General features: G+C 59.0%; 1 protein-coding gene across 1 annotated transcript; it reads right to left on the reverse strand.

The window, feature by feature from the left end:
• Positions 1 to 882: 882 nt before the first annotated feature.
• Positions 883 to 12,957, reverse strand: LIN28A (lin-28 homolog A). Its single transcript, XM_071767971.1, has 4 exons — positions 12,834 to 12,957; positions 11,773 to 11,951; positions 2,214 to 2,398; positions 883 to 1,173 (listed from the first exon to the last, which is right to left on the reverse strand). Exons 1-4 carry the CDS (start codon positions 12,862 to 12,864, stop codon positions 960 to 962), a joined length of 609 nt encoding a protein of 202 aa, XP_071624072.1. The 5' UTR covers positions 12,865 to 12,957; the 3' UTR covers positions 883 to 959.
• Between the last annotated feature and the right edge of the window lie 5,466 nt (positions 12,958 to 18,423).

Raw genomic sequence — 18,423 nt, forward strand, 5'->3', positions numbered from 1 at the left:
GCTCCAGATCAGCTCCCGAGGGAAACGCTGCCAGCAGCATCTCCTGGAGCCACCTCTGCCCCCTGGGCAGCACCCGAGGCTTTGCCAAGAGGGATTTCCAGCCCACGAAGCCCTCCTGCTCCCCATTTTGGAGGCAGGGAGAAGCCTTAGAAGGGGAGAGCTGGCTGCACACCCCACCTTGTGCTCTCTGGGCTGGCACTTGGGAAAGCTTCTAGGGACAAAAACCAAACAAACCCAAAGAGCATTTTTTCTTTGGACCTGCCCTCCCCTAAGCCCAGGATCAGGTGTTAGCTCAGCCACAAGAGATGCCCCATTTCCCTCCAGCCTGAGCTCAAATCTGGGTTCTTCTGCTTTCAGTAATGGGGCGAGCAGAGAAAAACTGAAAATCTTTGCACCGAGGGCCAGCCCACAGCATCTCCCCAGGCTTCCCCCCCGGGCAGGGACAGGCACAGGAAAGGGTCCCCCAGGGCTCTCCCAGAGCCCATTGGAAGCTCAGGAGAACACGGAGCCCCAAGCTCCTCCCTGAGATGTTGCTCCTCTGCTCCTCCTCCCAGAGACACCGCTGCCTGGCTTCGGTTAGGAAAAGATGAATCAAATATGAGTGGGCTTTTTTTTTTTTTCCTTTTTTTTTTTTTCCTTTTTTTTTCCTTTTTTTTTTTTTTTTTTTTTTTTTTTTTTGGTGTGAGCTGGAAGAGGTGCCTTGGGTGCTGCCTCCCCCTCTTTTTGGAACAAGCCATCCCAATTCAAGCAGGGCTCTCCCCCGGGCTGGGAGCAGAGGGAAAAGATGTGTGCAGGGACACCAGGTCCCCAACCATCAGCCTGTCCATCCTCCCTTTTCCATCCTTTCCCCCCTGCCCTCCCTCCTCCCAGCCCTCGGGGCTGCCCCCCTTGCCTTGCCCAAAGCTTTTTTCATCCCGGTGGAAGCTCCCCCCTCCTCGCCCCCTCCCCGCCTCCCATCATCATTCCCGGGTTTCGGGGAGGAGGGCTGAGCTGTGCATCTCCTCCTCCTCTCGGAAGTAGGCGGGTTTGCCCTGGGAGCTGGGGGACTGCTGTGCTTTGGAGGGGCAGTTGGCGACCATGTGGCTGATGCTCTGGCAGAAGTGACATTTCTTGGGCTGCGGTGGGAGCTTGCACTCTTTGGCGTGGTGGTCCAGCCCGCCACAGTTGTAGCATCTGGGGGTGGGGGAGGTTGAGAGGAGAAAAAAAAAAATTCGGGGAGGAGAAATACAATGAAGCCGGGAGGGTCGCTGTGGCTGGGAGCCAGCTGGCTTTGGAGCCAGAGCTGGGCTTAAAATGTCCCAGCTGGTGCTGGGATGGATTTTTCGGGTGGATGGGGACCCTGGGTTTGGTCCCCACTCACTGCAGTGTGACCGGTTTGGACTGGGCTCAGTCGGTGCTGCAGCACCCAGGAGATGGCAGCAAACCCTTGCACCCAAACCACACACTGGGGACAAAAACTGGGGATACTGGGGGCTTCCACACTTCTGGCTCCACCACGGTCTACAGACCCTGGGTTACAGCAACCTTCAGCAGAACAGGAACAGGCAGTGGGACAACTGACAGCCCCAACCAGAACGGTCGCAGGGACCGCGGCCACCAGTGTGGGGACAACCCCAAAGGTGACTTCTCCAGGGCTGGACACTTCCACCGGGGCAGTGCAGGCAGCAGGAGATGCTTTGTGTCCATTTTAAATCCTGCACCCACGTAGAACAGCCACAACCCTTTTCTCTTTTCCTTCCCAATGAATTTTAAACCCCTTTGTGAGCACAGCCCGGTGGGGCAGGCAGCACCCACAGGGAAAGCCGGGCAGTGGCACAGGAGGGATGAAGAGGATGGGAGAGGAGGAGGATGAAGGGCTGGCCAGACCCTTGCCCTAGGGCTCCCAGCCACACCGTGGGAGATGCTGCCAGGACATCCGGCCCTTTCCTTCCCACAAGGAAGGGTTTCTCTTCCAGAAAATTACCCCTGCCCAGCGGGGCTGCCCCAGAGGAGGGGAGCAGCTGCCCCGGGGTGTCCCTGACCTCTGCCCTTTCGCTGCTGCTTCTCTGCCCTTTCCCCACTGAGCTGCATCTGCCACTCATTAAACAACCCCAGGAAGCCCCTTTCCCAGAGGCAGGGTCGCTGCCCACCCCGTTGGACCCGAGCCCATCCCCACACCACGGGCAGGGGGTCCCGCAGCTCCTGCCCCAGACCAGAGCCCGACCAGCTCTTACCGATCTCCTTTGGATCTGCGTTTCTGGAGGCTCTTGCCCTTGGGTCTCCTCTCGCTCCCAATGCAGAAAACACCCCCCGGGCCGGTGACTCTGATGGACTCCAAACCTTTGGATGATTTCTTGAAGGTGAACTCGACAGCTTCGCCCTCCTTCAGGCTGCGGAAACCCTCCATGTGGAGCTTGCTCTGGGGAAGGGGGGGGACACACGGGGAAAGGATGGAAAGGATGGAAGTTAGCACAGATCCAGGGTGTCTTCTGGGCACACCACAAGCCCCAGCCCAGAAAACAGCACCCATGGCACAAGAGCTCCAATGTCCCCTGGGCCTGTCCTTGTAAGGGGATGGATATTGGGGGCCGAGCTCAACCAGGCACCTTCATCTCCCTAAAACTTCTGGAGCTCCATTTGCTAATGCAGAGCCTGCAGTGAGCCGAGGCACTGGGTGGAGTGGGGCTCACTGATTTGGCAAGCTGTCTCTGACACAATTTTTGACAGGGTTTTCTGCACAATTCTGGCTCTCTGCTCTACAAACCAGCCCCCTCTTCACCCATCAACACCCCAAGCTGGGGAGCAAGAGCTGCCCCTGCACCTCCTGACCCCCTGGGTTGGGGATGCTCACGGGGAGGTCTAAAAGATCATTTTAAACATCATTTTCCAGGAGGATGGAAGCCGGTGCTGTGAGCCTGGGGTCCTGGCCAGCCCCTACACTGCAGCCCACTTCTGTTCAAATCCTTTAATTGCCTCCAATAATTAATTAGGCAGCCATTTGCTCCTGGCTTATCACTGCTGGGATTTCCCTGTCCCTCCAAGGATCACCACATCACTCATCACTGTGCAAACAAACTCAGGAGTTCAGAAAGCTCCAGGCTAGGGAGGGGGGGCTGCGAGATGATAGAAAAACCCACTCCACTTCCATGAGCTCCCTCCATTTGAGCAGAACAAATCCCTAAAGGAGCTGATCTGGGCAGCTGAGTCTCTTGCCCCGGGAGCATCCCAGCAGCCATTCCAGCAGGACTTTGGTGAGCAAAGCCCTAAATGAGCCTGAGCAAAGAGTTAAGGGGGATTTGCTGGCAGAGGGAGGAGCAGCTCCAGCAGGGCTGGGGATTCCTGGCGCCAAATGCCTGCGTGCCTGCAGCAGGACCCTGAGTTTATGAATGGAGCATCTCCCCCATTCATGGCCCCGACGTTCCCATCACGTGCACGGTGGCTGCCCCGGGCTTCCCAAGTCCCCGTGTGCCTCCTGTCCAAAGATCCAAATCCATGCCAAATCTTGCCAGGAGCCTTGTGGAAACACCCCACATTAAAGAATCTCTGGTCTGATGAGAGGGGAGAAATGGAGCTGTTGGGTTTTAGGAGGAAATGCAGGAACTGTGTAAGTCTGTGACAGAAGTGGGGACAGATCTTGAGGAACAGTCCACGAGGCCTCCTTTTCTGCTGCTTTTCTGTCACTTCTGTGCCCTAGGGCCCAAGTCACCCACATCCACCTGATCCACTTGCCTGCTGGGATCGGGTTCAGACAGACACACAAAAAACTTTTGCTCTCTGAACTGCTCCTGCTCCCAAAAGGAAGAGCCAAACCATGAGCTACGAGGTCCCTGGTGACAACAAGGATGTAACAGGGGCTCCCAACAGGGCTGCTCTGGGCTGTCCCATCACCACTGGCAAACACTCTGCCATGCTCAGCACAAGAGCCAAACGCTGCTCAACCCAACCCCAGGCTCAGCTTCCCCCTGTGCTGAGGATCATCTCTGCATCCAAAGCATCTGCCAGCACAACACAGGAGGTCCTGGACTCATGGGTCAGACATCAACCCTGCCCTGTCCCAACTGTCCCCTCCAACCCCCCGTGGGAGGTGGTTTGGGTGACGGGTGCTGCCACAGATGGGAAATTTGCCCCAGTGCAGCAGCAGCCACAGCATTTTGGGAGGCAGGAGGAGCTGAGCATCACTCCACAGGGAGCATCACTCCATGGTGCAGGAGGCATCTCCAGGGGCAGGGGAACAAGAGCCAGAGCTCCTTATCTGGGATGGGGGGGTTGCAGCCTCAGCCCTCCCCGCTGTGTTTACACTGCCCAGATGAAAACTCCCAGGCACTCAGCCCCAAACTTCAGGATTCAAAGCCCAGCCGTGAAAAGGGGACCCCAAAGCATGGACATGGCCCCCCCTGCACAGCCCACACCATCACCCACGGGCAGCCAAACTGCTGTGCCCCCCCGGTGCCGGGGTTTCCTTCATCCCCGTTTCAAGGAAGAGGAAAGATGGTGCAGAAGCTGTTGCAACATGATCAGGGGGTGGGGGGGAAGCGATTTATTTTCCAGGAACGGGTGAGGATGACAACCAGCCCCTTCCCTGCTCCGGTTCTCTCCTCCAAAAGGCCAAAGGAAACGCCCTCTCCCCGGGGAAGGGGGTGGGGGGCAGCGGCCGGGGCACCCCAGCTCTTTCTCCCCCCCCCCCTCTCTGCCTCATCCTCCTCCCCACAGCCTTTTGATGTGAGCTGCAGAGTGGCTGGTGGTCCCTGCGCATCCCCCCTGCCCCCTTCCCAAAACACACACATTGCTGGCATTCCTCTGTTATCAGATAGGTAATCAAACTGCAGCCCATTGAATTAGCTGCATACCTCCTGCATCTGAAAGGAAGGGGCCCAGAGCCCCTGGCCCACACCACACACAAAGCCCGGAGCCTTCCCAGGCCTCTTCACAACTCCCCCCCCCCCCCCCCCCCCCCCTCTTTTCCCCCACCCCCAAAAAAATAAAGAGAGGAAGGGGGGGATTGGAGCGAGCCGGGGATGCTGGGGATGGGGGGGAGCGCAGGGGAGGGCCAGGGCCGGGAGCCACCGGCCAGAGAGAACAAAGGGCCGGCGGCAGCCGCTCTCCCGCTGCCCAAATTCCAGGAGTTCCATGCTCCGGCGGGGGGAGGAAGGGTGGTCGGCACGGCCGCGGCCCCCCTGACCCCCTGCAGCCCCTCAGCCCTGCGCCCGGCTCGCCCGCTGCGGGTGCTGGGGTTTGGGGTCTGGGTCCCAGGGAGGAGTTCGGTGGGTTTGGTGTGGGGGGAAGGGATGGATGGAGGGTGACCCCAGGCTCCCTCTAGGCTCGGGATGACAAAGCGTCGCCATCCTCATCACCGAACTAAAGCACATCCCAGAGCAAGGAGCTCACTTGTTATCATCGGGCTCCAGTTAACCGGTGGGACATGGAACAGCGGCAGAGCCACCACGGCTTCTGCAGAGCTCTCAGTCCCCCCCCCAGCCACCCCCTCACCGAGTGACACCACGGGCACCTCTCTGCTTGTCCCCTCATCCCCTTTTCCCCTCATACCACTTCCAAGCAGCTCCACGGTTCTTTAGGGCAGACAAAGAAACAGCAGCACTGGGTGTCCCTCACCCCTTCCCCACCTGCACGTGGGTGCCTTCATCCCTCCTCTTCCTCCCAAATCCCTCATCACAGCTCCCAGCGCTGGCCTTGCCTCCCCTCCGGGCAGGGCTGATACCCTGGAGCACCCCAAATCCTCCCATTGCTCCCCCCCAAAACTGAAAACCTCCACCCCCAGCCACCCTGCCAGGCTCCGGAGGGGCTCGGCCAGCCCCGGGGTCACCATTGTCCCCGTGGCCTCCCCAGCGCGACACAAGGGGACGTTTATTCCCAGCCAGCTCCGGCCACTCAATCAAACCAGCTTTGTGTCCGGAGGGGCCTGGGGCGGAGCAGCCGCTGCACCTCGCCTCCCACCAGCGCGGGAGCTGCTGCAACTCCAGTCCCTCGGAAAATAAGCAGGGGTTGGGATGCTGGCTTGTCACCGGCTGTGGCAACACGAGCAGCGATGCCAGATTGTGCCAAGGGGACGGCCAGGCCGTGCCCGGGGAGTTTCAGGCAGCTGCAACCAGTGCCCGTGCCTCAGTTTCCCCTCACTTCACAGAGGGGGGGCAGCCCATGGGGGCCAGGGAAGATTGACACCCTCCCCCCCCCCCCCCCGGAAGCAGTCACAGGGATGGGTGGCTGAGCCCCCAGAGGTCACCACTTCACCCAACCTCTGCCTGCAGGATGAGGTGACCCCAACTGTGGTCCCCTGCACTCAGCCTGCACCCACATGTTGCCCAGAGCCCCTCAGCCACCGTGCTGCCCCTATCACCAGAGCCACAGCACCCTCATCCAAGAAATCCCTCATTTTGTTCCAGCTGGGGCTATGCAGCAGCCCACAGAACCCCAGGACCCCATCCCAGGGGACACAGATGTCCCCAGGGAAGCAATCCCAGCCCTCAGCCCCCCGCGGGGCTCAGGCTCAGCACAGCCAGAGCAGAGCTGCCCCTTCTCGGCTCCTGCACCAGGAAGAACGTAGTGTGCAGGGATCCACCCAGGTTTTTTGGCCCTGATTGCCACCCTGATGCCATCGGGATCCCACTGGGAGGTTCAGCCCCAGCCCAGCTCCCAGCAGAAGAAATCTCTTGCATCCAGCCCCAGCAGCAGCTTTCAGCAGGCTCAGGCTCTGCCAACACCCAGCAGTGACCCAAGCCCCCAGCATCAAGGGAAATGTCCCTTTACCTCCACAGCCTGGGCCTGAAAAGCCCTTCCCTCTCCCCAGACCAGCAGTAAATCTTCTGCCAGTGCCAGTCCAAGCCCTGAGGAACCCTTTGCTGCTGTTTTGTGCAGCTCAGAGCAGGAATAGCTCCACGGTCCCATCCTGCAGCTCAGCTGCTTGGGAATAAGGGTCCTGCCCCAGCTCTGGGGGTTTGGAGAAGGGATAAATAGGGAGATGCCTGTGGGATCCCACTGCAGAGAGCACAGGGGGGGGGTTAATAAAACATCACCAGGGTTTTCCAGTCTCTCCCTGCTGTCATCTGGTGCAACATCCACAAGGGTTTTTTTTCTTTCCCCAGTTCCAGGAAAAGAAAAACAAAGTCTTTCCTGCCAAAGTATCAACGTTCACGTTGGCTCTTAATTTTCCCTTGTAAGCCAGCAAAATTAAACACTAGATACTAATTCCATTTAAAAAGTACCTACAAGGTGTTTAATCCAACAACTGTCTGCCCAAACTCCACACCTTCAGCTCCTGCAGTTGTATTTTCCCCCACCCTGAGGGTACCAAACCCTTCGCAGTGCATCCCAGGGGGCACTTCATTAGGATTAGCTGCTGCATAGTAATTTTATCCTCCCATATTAAAGCCAGGACACGGCCGGGAGAAGCAATGCACCTTCCATCCACGATTTCAGCTTCATCCCATTTATCCCGAGGACCAAGGAAAGAGGGAAAAGAAAACAGCAGAGCTGGGGGCAGCAGGGAGAGGAGCTCGCCAAGCCAGCGGCACCATCCCAGCCCTCCCAGGCTCCGTTCCCATCCCTCCCAGGCTCCAACAGGAGCGATCCCATTCATTTGGGCTTTTTTTATCTGGAAGACCATTTAAGGGTGTTTTCTCTCCCTGCCCCTCGCCCTGAGGCTGAGCGAGGGAGCTGGGGGAAGGGATGTGCCTCCAGCCATCAGTTAATCTTTAGACAGAGACAGGAGGCTTTTTTTTTTTTTTTTTTTGTGTGTGTGTATGTGCGCGTCTTATGGGAGTCTCAGGGGTGGAATAAAGCCGCTCTCTTTCACTATTTGCCATCAGGACCTTGGCGCACAAGCACCACAGGATTTTATTGCAGCGGTTATTTAAAAACAAACAAACTAAAAAACCAAACCAAAACCAATCCAAACAACCGGAAAAAAAACCAACACCAAAACAAAAAAATGAACACCAAAACAAAACAAAAAACAACTGCAAAGAAAAAAATTGCTTCTATCCCTCCCCCCCTCCAAAGCAGGGATGCTGACCTGCTGTTTCTACCCCTGGGACACGCATAACCAGGTCCTGCCAGCACCCCAGGGTGCCCACCCAGTGCTGCGGGGTGACCGCAGTCCCGGAGAGCCAAGGCAGGATCGATGCACACGGGAAAGAGGAAAAAAAGAGATATCCGGAGTGTCCTCTGTCCCCTCAGGCATCTCAGCACCCAGTAACCCAACCCCTGCTCTCAGAGGGGTGTCCCCCTTCCAGCCCGGGGGAAAGGCAACAGAAGACCCCACGGGAAGGCTGGACCCTGCTCCCCGATGGAGAAATTCCCTCCCTGTGCCCCTGTCCTGCTGCACAGTCAAGGATGGAGCTGTCTCCAAACACGTGCTCTTTATTTTCATTTTTTTTAAAGCCTTCATGTCATGCTCGTGGCTCTGTTCCTGTCTGTGTGCAGGGGGACAACATGGGTGCAGGTGGGTGACAGCTCAGGTTGGCTGAACAGCAGCCAACACCCCCACTCTGCCCTGTCCCCTGCCCGGACCCCTGCGAGGCTCCTGGGGACAGCAGGGGACAGCAGGGGACTGTGGGGGGACTGAAGCCCCCTCCATGCCCTGGGGAAGCCTAACAGACCCAGGAGGTCTAACCACAGGCAGGGGTGCCAACAAGGACACTTGAGACCACATCACCAAGATGCCACCAAATGCCAACACTGGTGCCCAGAAGTTGTCTTGCCAAATTATATATTAAAAAAAAAACCACAACACAACAACAAAAAAGCAACCAAACCAAAAAAAACCAAAACCAAACAAAAACCAAACAAAACCACCAAAAAGCCCACAACAAAACCACACACACAAACAAACCCAACCCAACTAATTTTTTTGCTTTCATCGAGGATTTAGACCTGTGGGCTTGGAGAAGCTCTCAGAGACAGGACACAGAGCAGAGCCTCAGGACACAGAGGCTCAGAGCCAGGGCTAGTGGGGCCAGCTTTGGGGATGGGCTGCAAGCCCTGGCAGTGCTGGGCTGTGCTCACCCCTCCTGCTCTGGCCGGTGGCACCGAGACAGAGACCACGGAGTGCCCAGATTTGCTCCTCTCCCTTTCCCAGGTTGCCTTCCCCAGCAGCTTCACACTCCTGTAGGTGATGCCCAGAGCCACCGAGAGCCCAGGAGCCACATCCCCAGGGGACCACCGCGGCTTTGGGGCCTTCAGCAGTTTGATTTCTGTCACCTCGACACCCCCAGCGCTTCACGGGGGCTGTTCAGACCTTCACCTCCCCGCTCCCCTCCTCCCTGCTTCATCCCCCCACTGTCTCCTCACAGCCCCCAGATGAATCCATCTCCAGTACCCAGGGGAGGCATTTGAACCCAAATGCCTCATTTTTAGCTCACAAAGCCAGGGAAAGGCAGCCCCGAGGAGCCCTGTTAGTTGCTTGTCCTGCCGAGATTTTAATCTCTTTGTGATCAGATAAAGGGAGAGGGAGATGGAGACTCGCTCCCTGCAGAGCGGGGCCATTCAGACCTGGTTCCTGTAATAAAGTGATTTAATAGATCTAAAGAGGCCAATTCCCTTCTTTCTCCCACAATTACTTCCTGTGGGTCATCATTCACATATGTAAATGAAGAGGGGAGGGAGCGGGTTATGGTGGGCTCAGGGCTGTTAAAACCCACGGCTGTTTTTTTGGGTTTTTTTGTTTTTTTTTTTTTTTCGGGGTGGGAGCCCAAATGCTGTGTGTGTCTCTCCCCCCCAAAACGGGTGCTGGGTTTTGCCCTCCCAAGCCCAACTCCATCCCCAGAGAAGCAGAGCCGGTACCATCTCTTGGGAAGCATTCAAGGGGGATGGGATGGTTCAGAAGGTTCCGTTCCCCAATGAGCCACCCAAAAGCAGCGAGGCTGGGCTGGGTACGCGAGTTTGGTCCCTTCTCTAAATACGAGCCGGTGCTAAGGTGGTGTTGGGATGCTCAGTGGTGGGAGACACCCCCCCCCGCCACCCCCAGCATCAGCCCTGGATGCTTCTCTGCAGGCAAACAGTGATTTCGGGCCGCCAAGGGGCTGGGCAGGAGCCCGACCTGGAGGAGAAACTCGACATAAGCCCCAAGCCCCCCCACTTCTGGTGCTGCAAAGCCCCTCACTGGGTGCAGCACCCTGCCGGTTCCTCAGGCAGGGGAACCCCCCCCAGATTTTGCTCTCCCATTTTTACCCGGCGTTCGCCGTGAGTCCCGGCACAAGGGACCCCCTGGATCCCCCCGAGCCGAAAAAATGGGGACCACGGGGAGGCTGCACCTCTCCCTAGGCGGTGGGATGCTCCCAGCAGAGTCATCCCAGCTAATTATCTTTTCCTGCAGGAATGTGAGCTACAGCAATCAGGAAACCAGACTGTCTGGGGGCAATAAACCCCCAGGAGAAGGCAGGGAGGGCGGGAGCCTTCCTCCCAAGGGCGCTGGGTCCCGCTGTGCTCCATTGAGATGCAAAGACCCATTTGCTCTCTCTCTGGAGAGCACCAGGATCTCGGTTTTCACTGGCTGATTTGAAGCCCTCCTCTCCAAGCCCAGCCGCCTTTCCGTTCCGGGACGGGACCTCCTACCAAGGCGCTTTCACCGTACCAAAGGTGAAGAAGGGATTTTCTTCTCCCTTGGTCATCATTCCCGTGCCAAACCTCTGTTATCCTGCAGGAGCACGGGGGAAGAGACCCCCGGGAGCCCCGCACAGCCATGGGGGGCTCAGTTCTGCACCCCCAGCCCATCATGAAACAAACTCCTATTTGGGGGGATTTGGACCCCCCGGAAAGCAGCAGCCACAGAAAACAGCTGATCCAAAACGGGCACATGTGCTGCCTCAGCCTCTCGTGTAGCTGCTCCCAACCGTACCCCAAAACCCACTCGTGTTCACAACAGAGATGCCAGAGCCCTCTTTGCTCCCCAGCCCTGGTGGCCGCTGCTCTGCCGGGGCTTGGGAACACGGGACACGCTCGTCACACAGACCCCTTCCCACGCAGACCTGTGCCGAGCTCCCAGCGCTGCCCCAGTTGGGCACCAGTTCCAAGCCCCTCAGTGGGGTCCCCCAGCAGATCCCCCTCCCCACAAGTCGAGGAGGGGTTCAAGCAGCCGCAAACGCGAATCCACAACTTCCTTCGGTGCAGGATCACCGACACGCCTGGGGTTTCCCCCCCTCAACACGGTGATTTTGGATCAAATCTGGACACGAGACTGTCACCATCCTACAGGATCCAGGAGGGACACATAGCCCCTACCCCGCACGCCTTTGTGTCACGCACAACCCAAACCCTCTCCTCCAGGGATAAGCCACAGCTGGGGAAAGCCCAGTCCTGCCCAATTCCGCATCCTCGCCTGGCTCAGGGCTCCTAGGACCCTGTATCCAGGGAAAACCATTTCTTTCCCGGGATCCTCGGTGGGGTGAGCAGCATGCCTGCTCCGACACATCCCGCGGGCACCTGCTCCCCTGGATCCAGCACCAAGGGGCTCCCCAGGGACCCAGGATGGGAAAATTAAATCGCTGGCAGCTCATCTTACAGAGCCGGTCCCCAGGGAGAAGCCCCGAGGCCAGCGGTTGTGCCTGCCCTTCGCCACCCTCCGGGAAAAGGAGCCCGGGAGGTCCCGGTACCCCCCGGAATAACGTGATGGAGCGGACGGGGCGTGGGGGGACGGTGACTTCGCGTGGAGGAGGTGTGGGGGTTCCCATCCCATCTCACATCCTTACGCGGAGTACGAAGGACTTCACACACACACACACACACACACACACCCACACCCACACCCTTTCCTCCCTCCCCACGAGGGATCCGGTCCCGTACCTGGTGCACGAAGACATCGACGGGAGAGTCGAGGGTCGCGCCGCCCTTGGCGGTCATGGAGAGGAAACCGAATCCCATGCGGACATTGAACCACTTACAGATGCCGGAGCCGTGTAGGGGTTGGGGTTCGTTTTCAGCCTTGGGTGAATCTCCAGCCGGTTCCTCGCCCGGCTTCGCACCTGGGGAGAGACCCAAAGAGCAGCTGAGCCGACGGGAAGCGTCCCCCCCACCCCGGCCCAACAGCCCCGCAGCAGGAGCCCCAGAGCCCGCTGGGGTTCTCCAGATTGAAAAAGGAAAAAAAACCACACCAAAACCAAAAAACCCAACAAATCCACCAAACCTCAGAACACCCCACTGCTCCCCAGAGCCAGCTGTGCCTCCACGTGTGCCTGGGGATCGCCCCGGGAGCCGGGGGGAAAGAAGGGAGCTCCTGCCCGCATGACCCAGGGTCTGGGTGGGGAGGGGGGGCCTAAATCCGTTTTGTCCTTAAAAACGTTAAAAACGACATATACAATTTTTTAAAAACTGGGTGGAAGAAACTACAAAAAAACCCAAACCAAAAAAAACCCCAATCCGAAAAAAAAAAAAAAAAAAAAAAGAAAAAAAAAAAAAAAAGAAGGAAAAAAAACCTTCCCAAATTAAAAATCAACAAAAAAACCACACACAAAAAAAGGAAAAACTTCCCCAAAATACCAACCCGAAATCCCCCTGCCCCCAACAAACCACGCTGGAGAAAGTCTCTCCCCTGCCGTCAGCATCCCCCTGATGTCTGGGGAGCCCCCCACCCCCAAACAACCCCAGCCGCTGCCACAGGCCCCAAACTTCTGGGCTCATCCTGAAGCTGGTGAGGCTGAAAAAAAATATAAATATCCTCCTCCCCAAGCCCCTCAGAGCTACAGCGTGTGAGAGCTCTCGGCGGGCCCGACCGCGCTGCTGGGGGCAGCGGGGCTGGGTGGGCCGGGGGGGGTGGGGGTGGTGTCCCTGAGCCCCCCGGCCGGGCTCTGCCCCTGTTATTAATAATCGCGGAGCCGAGGCGGGCTGCGACAATAATATAACTTAACCTGCAAACTGCTGGTTGGAAACAGACCCCATCCCGACACTCGCTTGCAAATTCCGAGTTGTGGCTGTTACCGCCTCCTCCTCCCCGGCCAGCTTTGAGGGTATCAGCCCAGCCAAAAAAAAAAAAAAAAAAAAGGAAAAAAAAAAAAAAAAAAAAAAAAAGGAAAAAAAAAAAAAAGGAAAAAGGAAAGAAAAATCCCTGAAAAAAAAAACCAAAAACAAAAACCAAAAAAAAAAAACCCAAACCAAAAAAAAAAAAAAAAAAAAAAAAACCAGCTTAGACCCCGCCGGGAGGGAGCCGGGAGAGGTTTGACTCCATCTTCACTCCAACAATAGGGGTGGGAGGGAGCGGGAGGGTTTTTTCAAAGGCTCCCAAATTCTCGTAGACAATAGCAGCCCCCGCCCCCCCCCACCCTCACCCCCACCCCCCAGGACCCACCCGCAGGGCCGGGGGGCGCCGGGCCCCGCTCCGCCATCCCGCCCCCACGTGATCCTAATTAACACCCCCCCCTTCCCCGGTAATAGCGACACATTCCGGGAGGGATTTGCAGAGGGGGGGGTGTGGATTGACCACCACCCCCCCCAATTAGGGGGCGAGGCCACCTGTCAAGAGAAGACGTGACCCCCCCGGGAGGGTGTGAGGAGGTGCCACAGACCGGGATCCCCGCTCCCCCTCCTTCTCCCGAGGGCTGGAGGGGAGTTTCACCCCGTTTCTCCGCGCCCCTCCCGCCCCCCAGCTGCCCCCCGTCAGGTCCCCCCGCAGTGCAGCGGAGCCACCTGCAAGCCCTGGGACACCGGGAACGGGGCTGAAGCACCGAGGGGGGGTTGGGCGGGAAGCGGGGACGGATCCGGGACACCAGGGTCTTCCTTAGCCCCCCGCCCCACTCCGCGCACCCCCCGCGTCCCGCACCCTCCCCTCCCGGGGCCGTGCCCCCTCCACCCCCCCCTCCACCCCCCCATGCCGTACCCCCCCCTCCCGGCCCGGCGGCACAGGCTGCCCTCCCACCAGCGGGAGAGCGGTGCCGAGGCGGTGCCGGCGGCAAAGGGGGGGGCACAGCGGGGGAGGGGGGATGTCGCCCCCCGGGGCCGGGAGGGGACAAAGGGCGAGTGACCAGCGGCTCCATTTCCGGCGGGCGGACAATGCCCCGCGGCCGCCCCGGCCCGTGGGGGGACAGCGCCTCCCGCAGCTCCTCCGGCCGGTGTGGGGTGACCTGGGAGGGGAGGTTTGTGTCCCGCTCCCAAATCGGGGTGAATCCATCGTGGTCTGGGGGGGGGGGTGTTGGCAGCTGAGGTGAGCGCGGCCGCCCCACGCGGGACTCGCGGTGCCGCTGGGCGGGAGCACTGTGAGGGGGAGTGGGCAGGGTGGGGGACAGCAGTGTCACCCCGAGGGAACCCCCGGTCTGTGGTGTCACTCGAAGGGACACGCCGGGAAAATCCCGCGTGGGGTCAAGGCGCGCGAGGGCGATGGAGGGGAGGGGATTGGGGGGGGGGCGGCGCTGACCATGGTGCTGAACGGAGCCGCTGTCCAGGGTCCTGAGCAGGCCCGGGACCCTCCCTTCCTCCCGCCCCTCCTCCTCCTGTCCTTTTTCCTCCTCCTGCCCTTCTTCCTCCTCCTCTTCCTCCTGCCCCGCACACTCCCTACCCGCCACCGAGTTTCCCCGTACACCTGGGGGTCTCTGTGTTGCCCCTTTCCCACAGAGCCGAGCACCCCCACCACGCTCCCACCCACGGGGCTGGGGTGATGGCAGAGGAGCAGGGTGTATTTTCTCTTCCTGGGCACCCCGAGGGCAGTGAAGTGGGTGAACCTTTGGGAAGGGGCAGCTGACCCACCACACAAGGGCTCTGCCAGCTCCCACAGTGCAGAACCCGGGGCCTGCAGGGGAAGCAAGAGGTGCCTTTGCTGCCCCCCAGAACAGCAGCGTTAATAACACCCATGACACTCACAGGGCCTCACCTCATTTTTACACCGTTTTTCGCGGGGGTAGACAGGGCAGAGGGAAGAACTTCCAGTGCGGCTTTGTTCACATCGGTCTTGACTCAAGGCCCCCAAACCACGGAGCGGACAGCAGGGAAGCAAAGTCCAGCCGGGCACAGACCGGGATCCCCACTCCCTCCCATCAGCAGGCTCCGGCAGCCTCCGGATCCCGGGGCCACGGGACTGTTTGGAACAGTCTTGGCAAGACAGAAACCACGGTGCGTGGTCACGCTCACTCGCCTCCAGGCTCTCCCTCTCCCCGCAGCACCCACGGCCATCCCGGGTGGGGATCCACGGCGGGACCGTCCCGGCAGCTGCGGAAGCCGGGCTGTGTCTGGCCCCCCCTCCTGGCCGGCGAGAACCAGGGCAGCGGGACGAGTTGATCCTCGTTCTCCTCTCTGTTGCGGGATAATCGGGGGGAGAGGAAAGGAGTAAAAACCAAACAAACCAACCAACGGATTTTTGCGGGAGATCCCTCTGCACAGCTCCGTCCTGCTGTGCTCACCCCCCTTCCCTGCTCAGCCCCTTCCCGAGGGAGGGGAGGAGGGACCGGCTGACTCTTTCCTGAGCCCCTTTCCTGTGGCAATTTTTAAACTCAGCACCAAGTTTCTCGGCACCACCCCATGTTTTCTGCCCACCCTCGGTGCTTCCCCACCCAAGCATCGCAGCCACATCCCCGAGGGTGGAACTTCCAGGCAGCTTCCCGGTTACATCCCCCAGCTCCGGCGACACAGCCTCACGTCGTATTTCTCCATGTGGTGTATTTAATGGGGTCTTTTTTTTTTGGGGGGGGGGGGGGTGGGGGGGGGGTGGGCGGGGTTCTCTTGAATGGCAGAGGGAAGGGGACTCCTTCCTGTTCTTTCAGAGCTGGTCGCTGTGCCCTACTCAGCTTCAAGGGAGTAGCCGGCTAAGCGGCTGCTTTCACAAATAATGGCTTCATTAGATTGAAAGAAGTGGACAGTGACCTCGGTGAAATGGACTTTCTGACCCCTGCTGACCTCTGGCCCCGGCTCTGACAGCGGTAAATCTCCCCCCTTGTGGCATGGCCGGGGCAAAGCTCTGCCAGAGCCCAGCGCTGCTGCCGCTGCACCACGGACCCGTGTGACGGGGCTGCTTGGGAGCTGCTGAGCTCTGGTTCCACCGCCGGGTGCTGATCCCGGCAGGATGAGGCCCCAGCGGTGTGAAAAATCTGGGCGTGTGGATCATGGTTCTGGCAGAGATGGGGAGTGGTGTCCTCACCGTGCTGGGGTGGTGTCTTCAACGTGTTGAAGCCCACTGTGGGCTGAAGGGCCCTGGGAATGGTGTCACGGTGGCTGTGACTCCAGTGCCACTCCTCAGCACAGTCACCATCACCACCTGCCTGGCAGAACAGTGGAGATCAGCTCAAAACCAGCTCAAAACCGGCTCAAAACCGGCTCAAACCCAGCTCAAACCCAGCTCAAACCCAGCTCAAACCCAGCTCAAACCCACCCTTCAGTCCCCAGCAGGGAGCACCCAGGCTCTTCCCTGCCCAGCCCACTGACACATGGACACACACAAACCTCCTCAGACCCCCCCCAGCCTACCAAGACCACCTCCACCTCCCTCTGGTGGGCACAGACCCCCCCCAGCCCTTCCTTCCTCCCCTGCACAGCCCAGGGTGCTGCTGACCACAACCTCACCACCCAAGGTGCTGGGGAAGAACCTGAGGCACAGTGGGGATCAGTGGCTCTGCAATTGGACCTCACCACACCTGGCAGTTGCCTCGGTGCCCACAGTGAGCCCCTCACATCCCAAAGCCACCCACCTCCCTCCTCTCTGTCCTTGCATGCTCTCTGCTGACCTTTGGCTACACAGCAATCAATAACAGAGGCCACAGAGCCACTCCTCCCCCTCGCCAGCCCCCCACTCCTCCCGTGTCTCTAATGAGCCCAGCCAGGGTTGAGGGATGCTCCAGTACCATCCAGCACTGGGGACACAGAATTGGGGGTGCAACAAGATATCAGAGACACAGATGTGATCCCAAGGATGCTCTGTCCAGGCAGCTCCTTCCCAACACCCCACAAATGTTCCCCCGGGGCTGCTTTCCAGCTCCAGGGGGGGTGGAGGGGGTGCCTGGGTTTGGGGCTCTGGGGTCCCCATGGTGGGGCCATCAACCTGCTGCCACCAGAAATGGGGGTCCCCAGGGTGCTGGAGGAGGGAAGGATGAGGACACTGGGGGGACCCTGATGGGGTGTTGCCCAGTGCCTTTGGGATAAGGCAGGAAGGGGGTCAGGAGAAGTAGGGACAGTGCTGGCCTGGAGGGTGCCCAAACTCAGCAGTGACTCTTGGCACCCCCAGCTCCCTTTGATAAAAGCCCCTGGGCAGCAGCTGATCGATCAGCTGCCGAGCAGGAATTGATCAGGATTTCAGCCCCATCCATATTCCTGCTCTCCGATAAAGGGAAATCAATACCTGGAAGAGATATTCCTGTGAGGCAGCAGCTTCCCGCAGACCAGGGCTCCCGAGCCTTCTCTTGTTCCCTAAATTTTCCCACCCCAGTTCAAACCTTGCCCCCTTTAACAGGAAAACAGCAATGGGAGAGAAAATTGTCCAGGGGTTGCTGGGGACAAATAACAAGTGGGGTGAGGGTAGGAGGCTGGGGAGAGGAGGCAGAGCCTCTCCTCCCACAGCTGAGCCTCACCTCCCAAAGCATCGACCTGCATCTTCCTCCCCTCACCCATGCTCTGGGAAAAAGAGGTTTTCCTCTTCCTTGGGGTGCTAAAAAATCCTCCCCCAATTCATAACCCCAGCCTGTTACTGCCAAGCACAAGCAGCTGTAGCCAGCACTGCCCCCTCCCCAGTGCTGAGAACAGGAAATTCATAACAAGTGTGGCCAGAGCCACCCCCTGTCCCATAGGGATGGGGTGGGGGAACCCTGAATTCATCTGGGGATGGGTGCAGGTGTTACCTCCCTGTGTGCTCCCCCAAAACACAGCCCGGGAGGTGGCCTGGCTCTGGGACAGCTCTGATGGACCCATCTCATATCCCTGCTCCTGCTGTGCCTCAGTTTCCCCACCCATATAATCAGCCTCCTGCCTGGGTTTGATCCCTCTTGCCTTTCATCATCTTTTTTTCTGTTCCCTTCTCTCTGTTACCTCCTTGATTGCCCCTGTCTGGAGGGAGGGCGACAGCAGGAACTCCCCTGCACCCTCCTGGGACACCCCCAGGTGCTGTGTCTGAGCCCATCCCTGTCCCTGCAGCCTGCCCCATCCCTCCTCCCTCCCTTTGCACACAGTGACTCAAAGCCCAGGCTTGCCCCACTATCCCTCCAGTTTCCCCAGTGCCTGGGGAACTGGTTTGCTCTGGGGAGGACCCTCCCCAGTTGTGACTAAATCCTCCCCAGTGGTGCTGGGGGACATGGCAGGGAGCTCCTGCTCCCCACAGAGCCCTGGCTGGTTTGGCTTGCCTGGTTCAGCACATACACACGCTTGCACATGTTTACAACATGCTTACAACACGCTTACACACAGGAGCACACACATAGTAACACATCACAGCCAGTCTGGGGGCTCCCAGGACACCCCAACCCCCGCTGCCCCTGCTGGAGGGATGGAGGGGCCCGATCCTGTGCTGGGGCCCCGAGGATGAGCAGCTGG

The sequence above is a fragment of the Heliangelus exortis genome, chromosome 24 (genome assembly GCF_036169615.1).
Source record: "Heliangelus exortis chromosome 24, bHelExo1.hap1, whole genome shotgun sequence".
Classification (NCBI taxonomy): domain Eukaryota; kingdom Metazoa; phylum Chordata; class Aves; order Apodiformes; family Trochilidae; genus Heliangelus; species Heliangelus exortis.

What these genes read in the sequence shown, in the direction of transcription:
- LIN28A (XM_071767971.1), bottom strand. Translation starts at nt 12,864, where the DNA reads ATGGGGTCTGTTTCCAACCAGCAGTTTGCAG. An exon ending in TTCCAACCAGCAGTTTGCAG is followed by an intron (nt 11,952 to 12,833) that starts GTTAAGTTATAT and finishes GTCTCTCCCCAG; the next exon opens with GTGCGAAGCCGGGCGAGGAA. An exon ending in TCGATGTCTTCGTGCACCAG is followed by an intron (nt 2,399 to 11,772) that starts GTACGGGACCGG and finishes CCCCTTCCCCAG; the next exon opens with AGCAAGCTCCACATGGAGGG.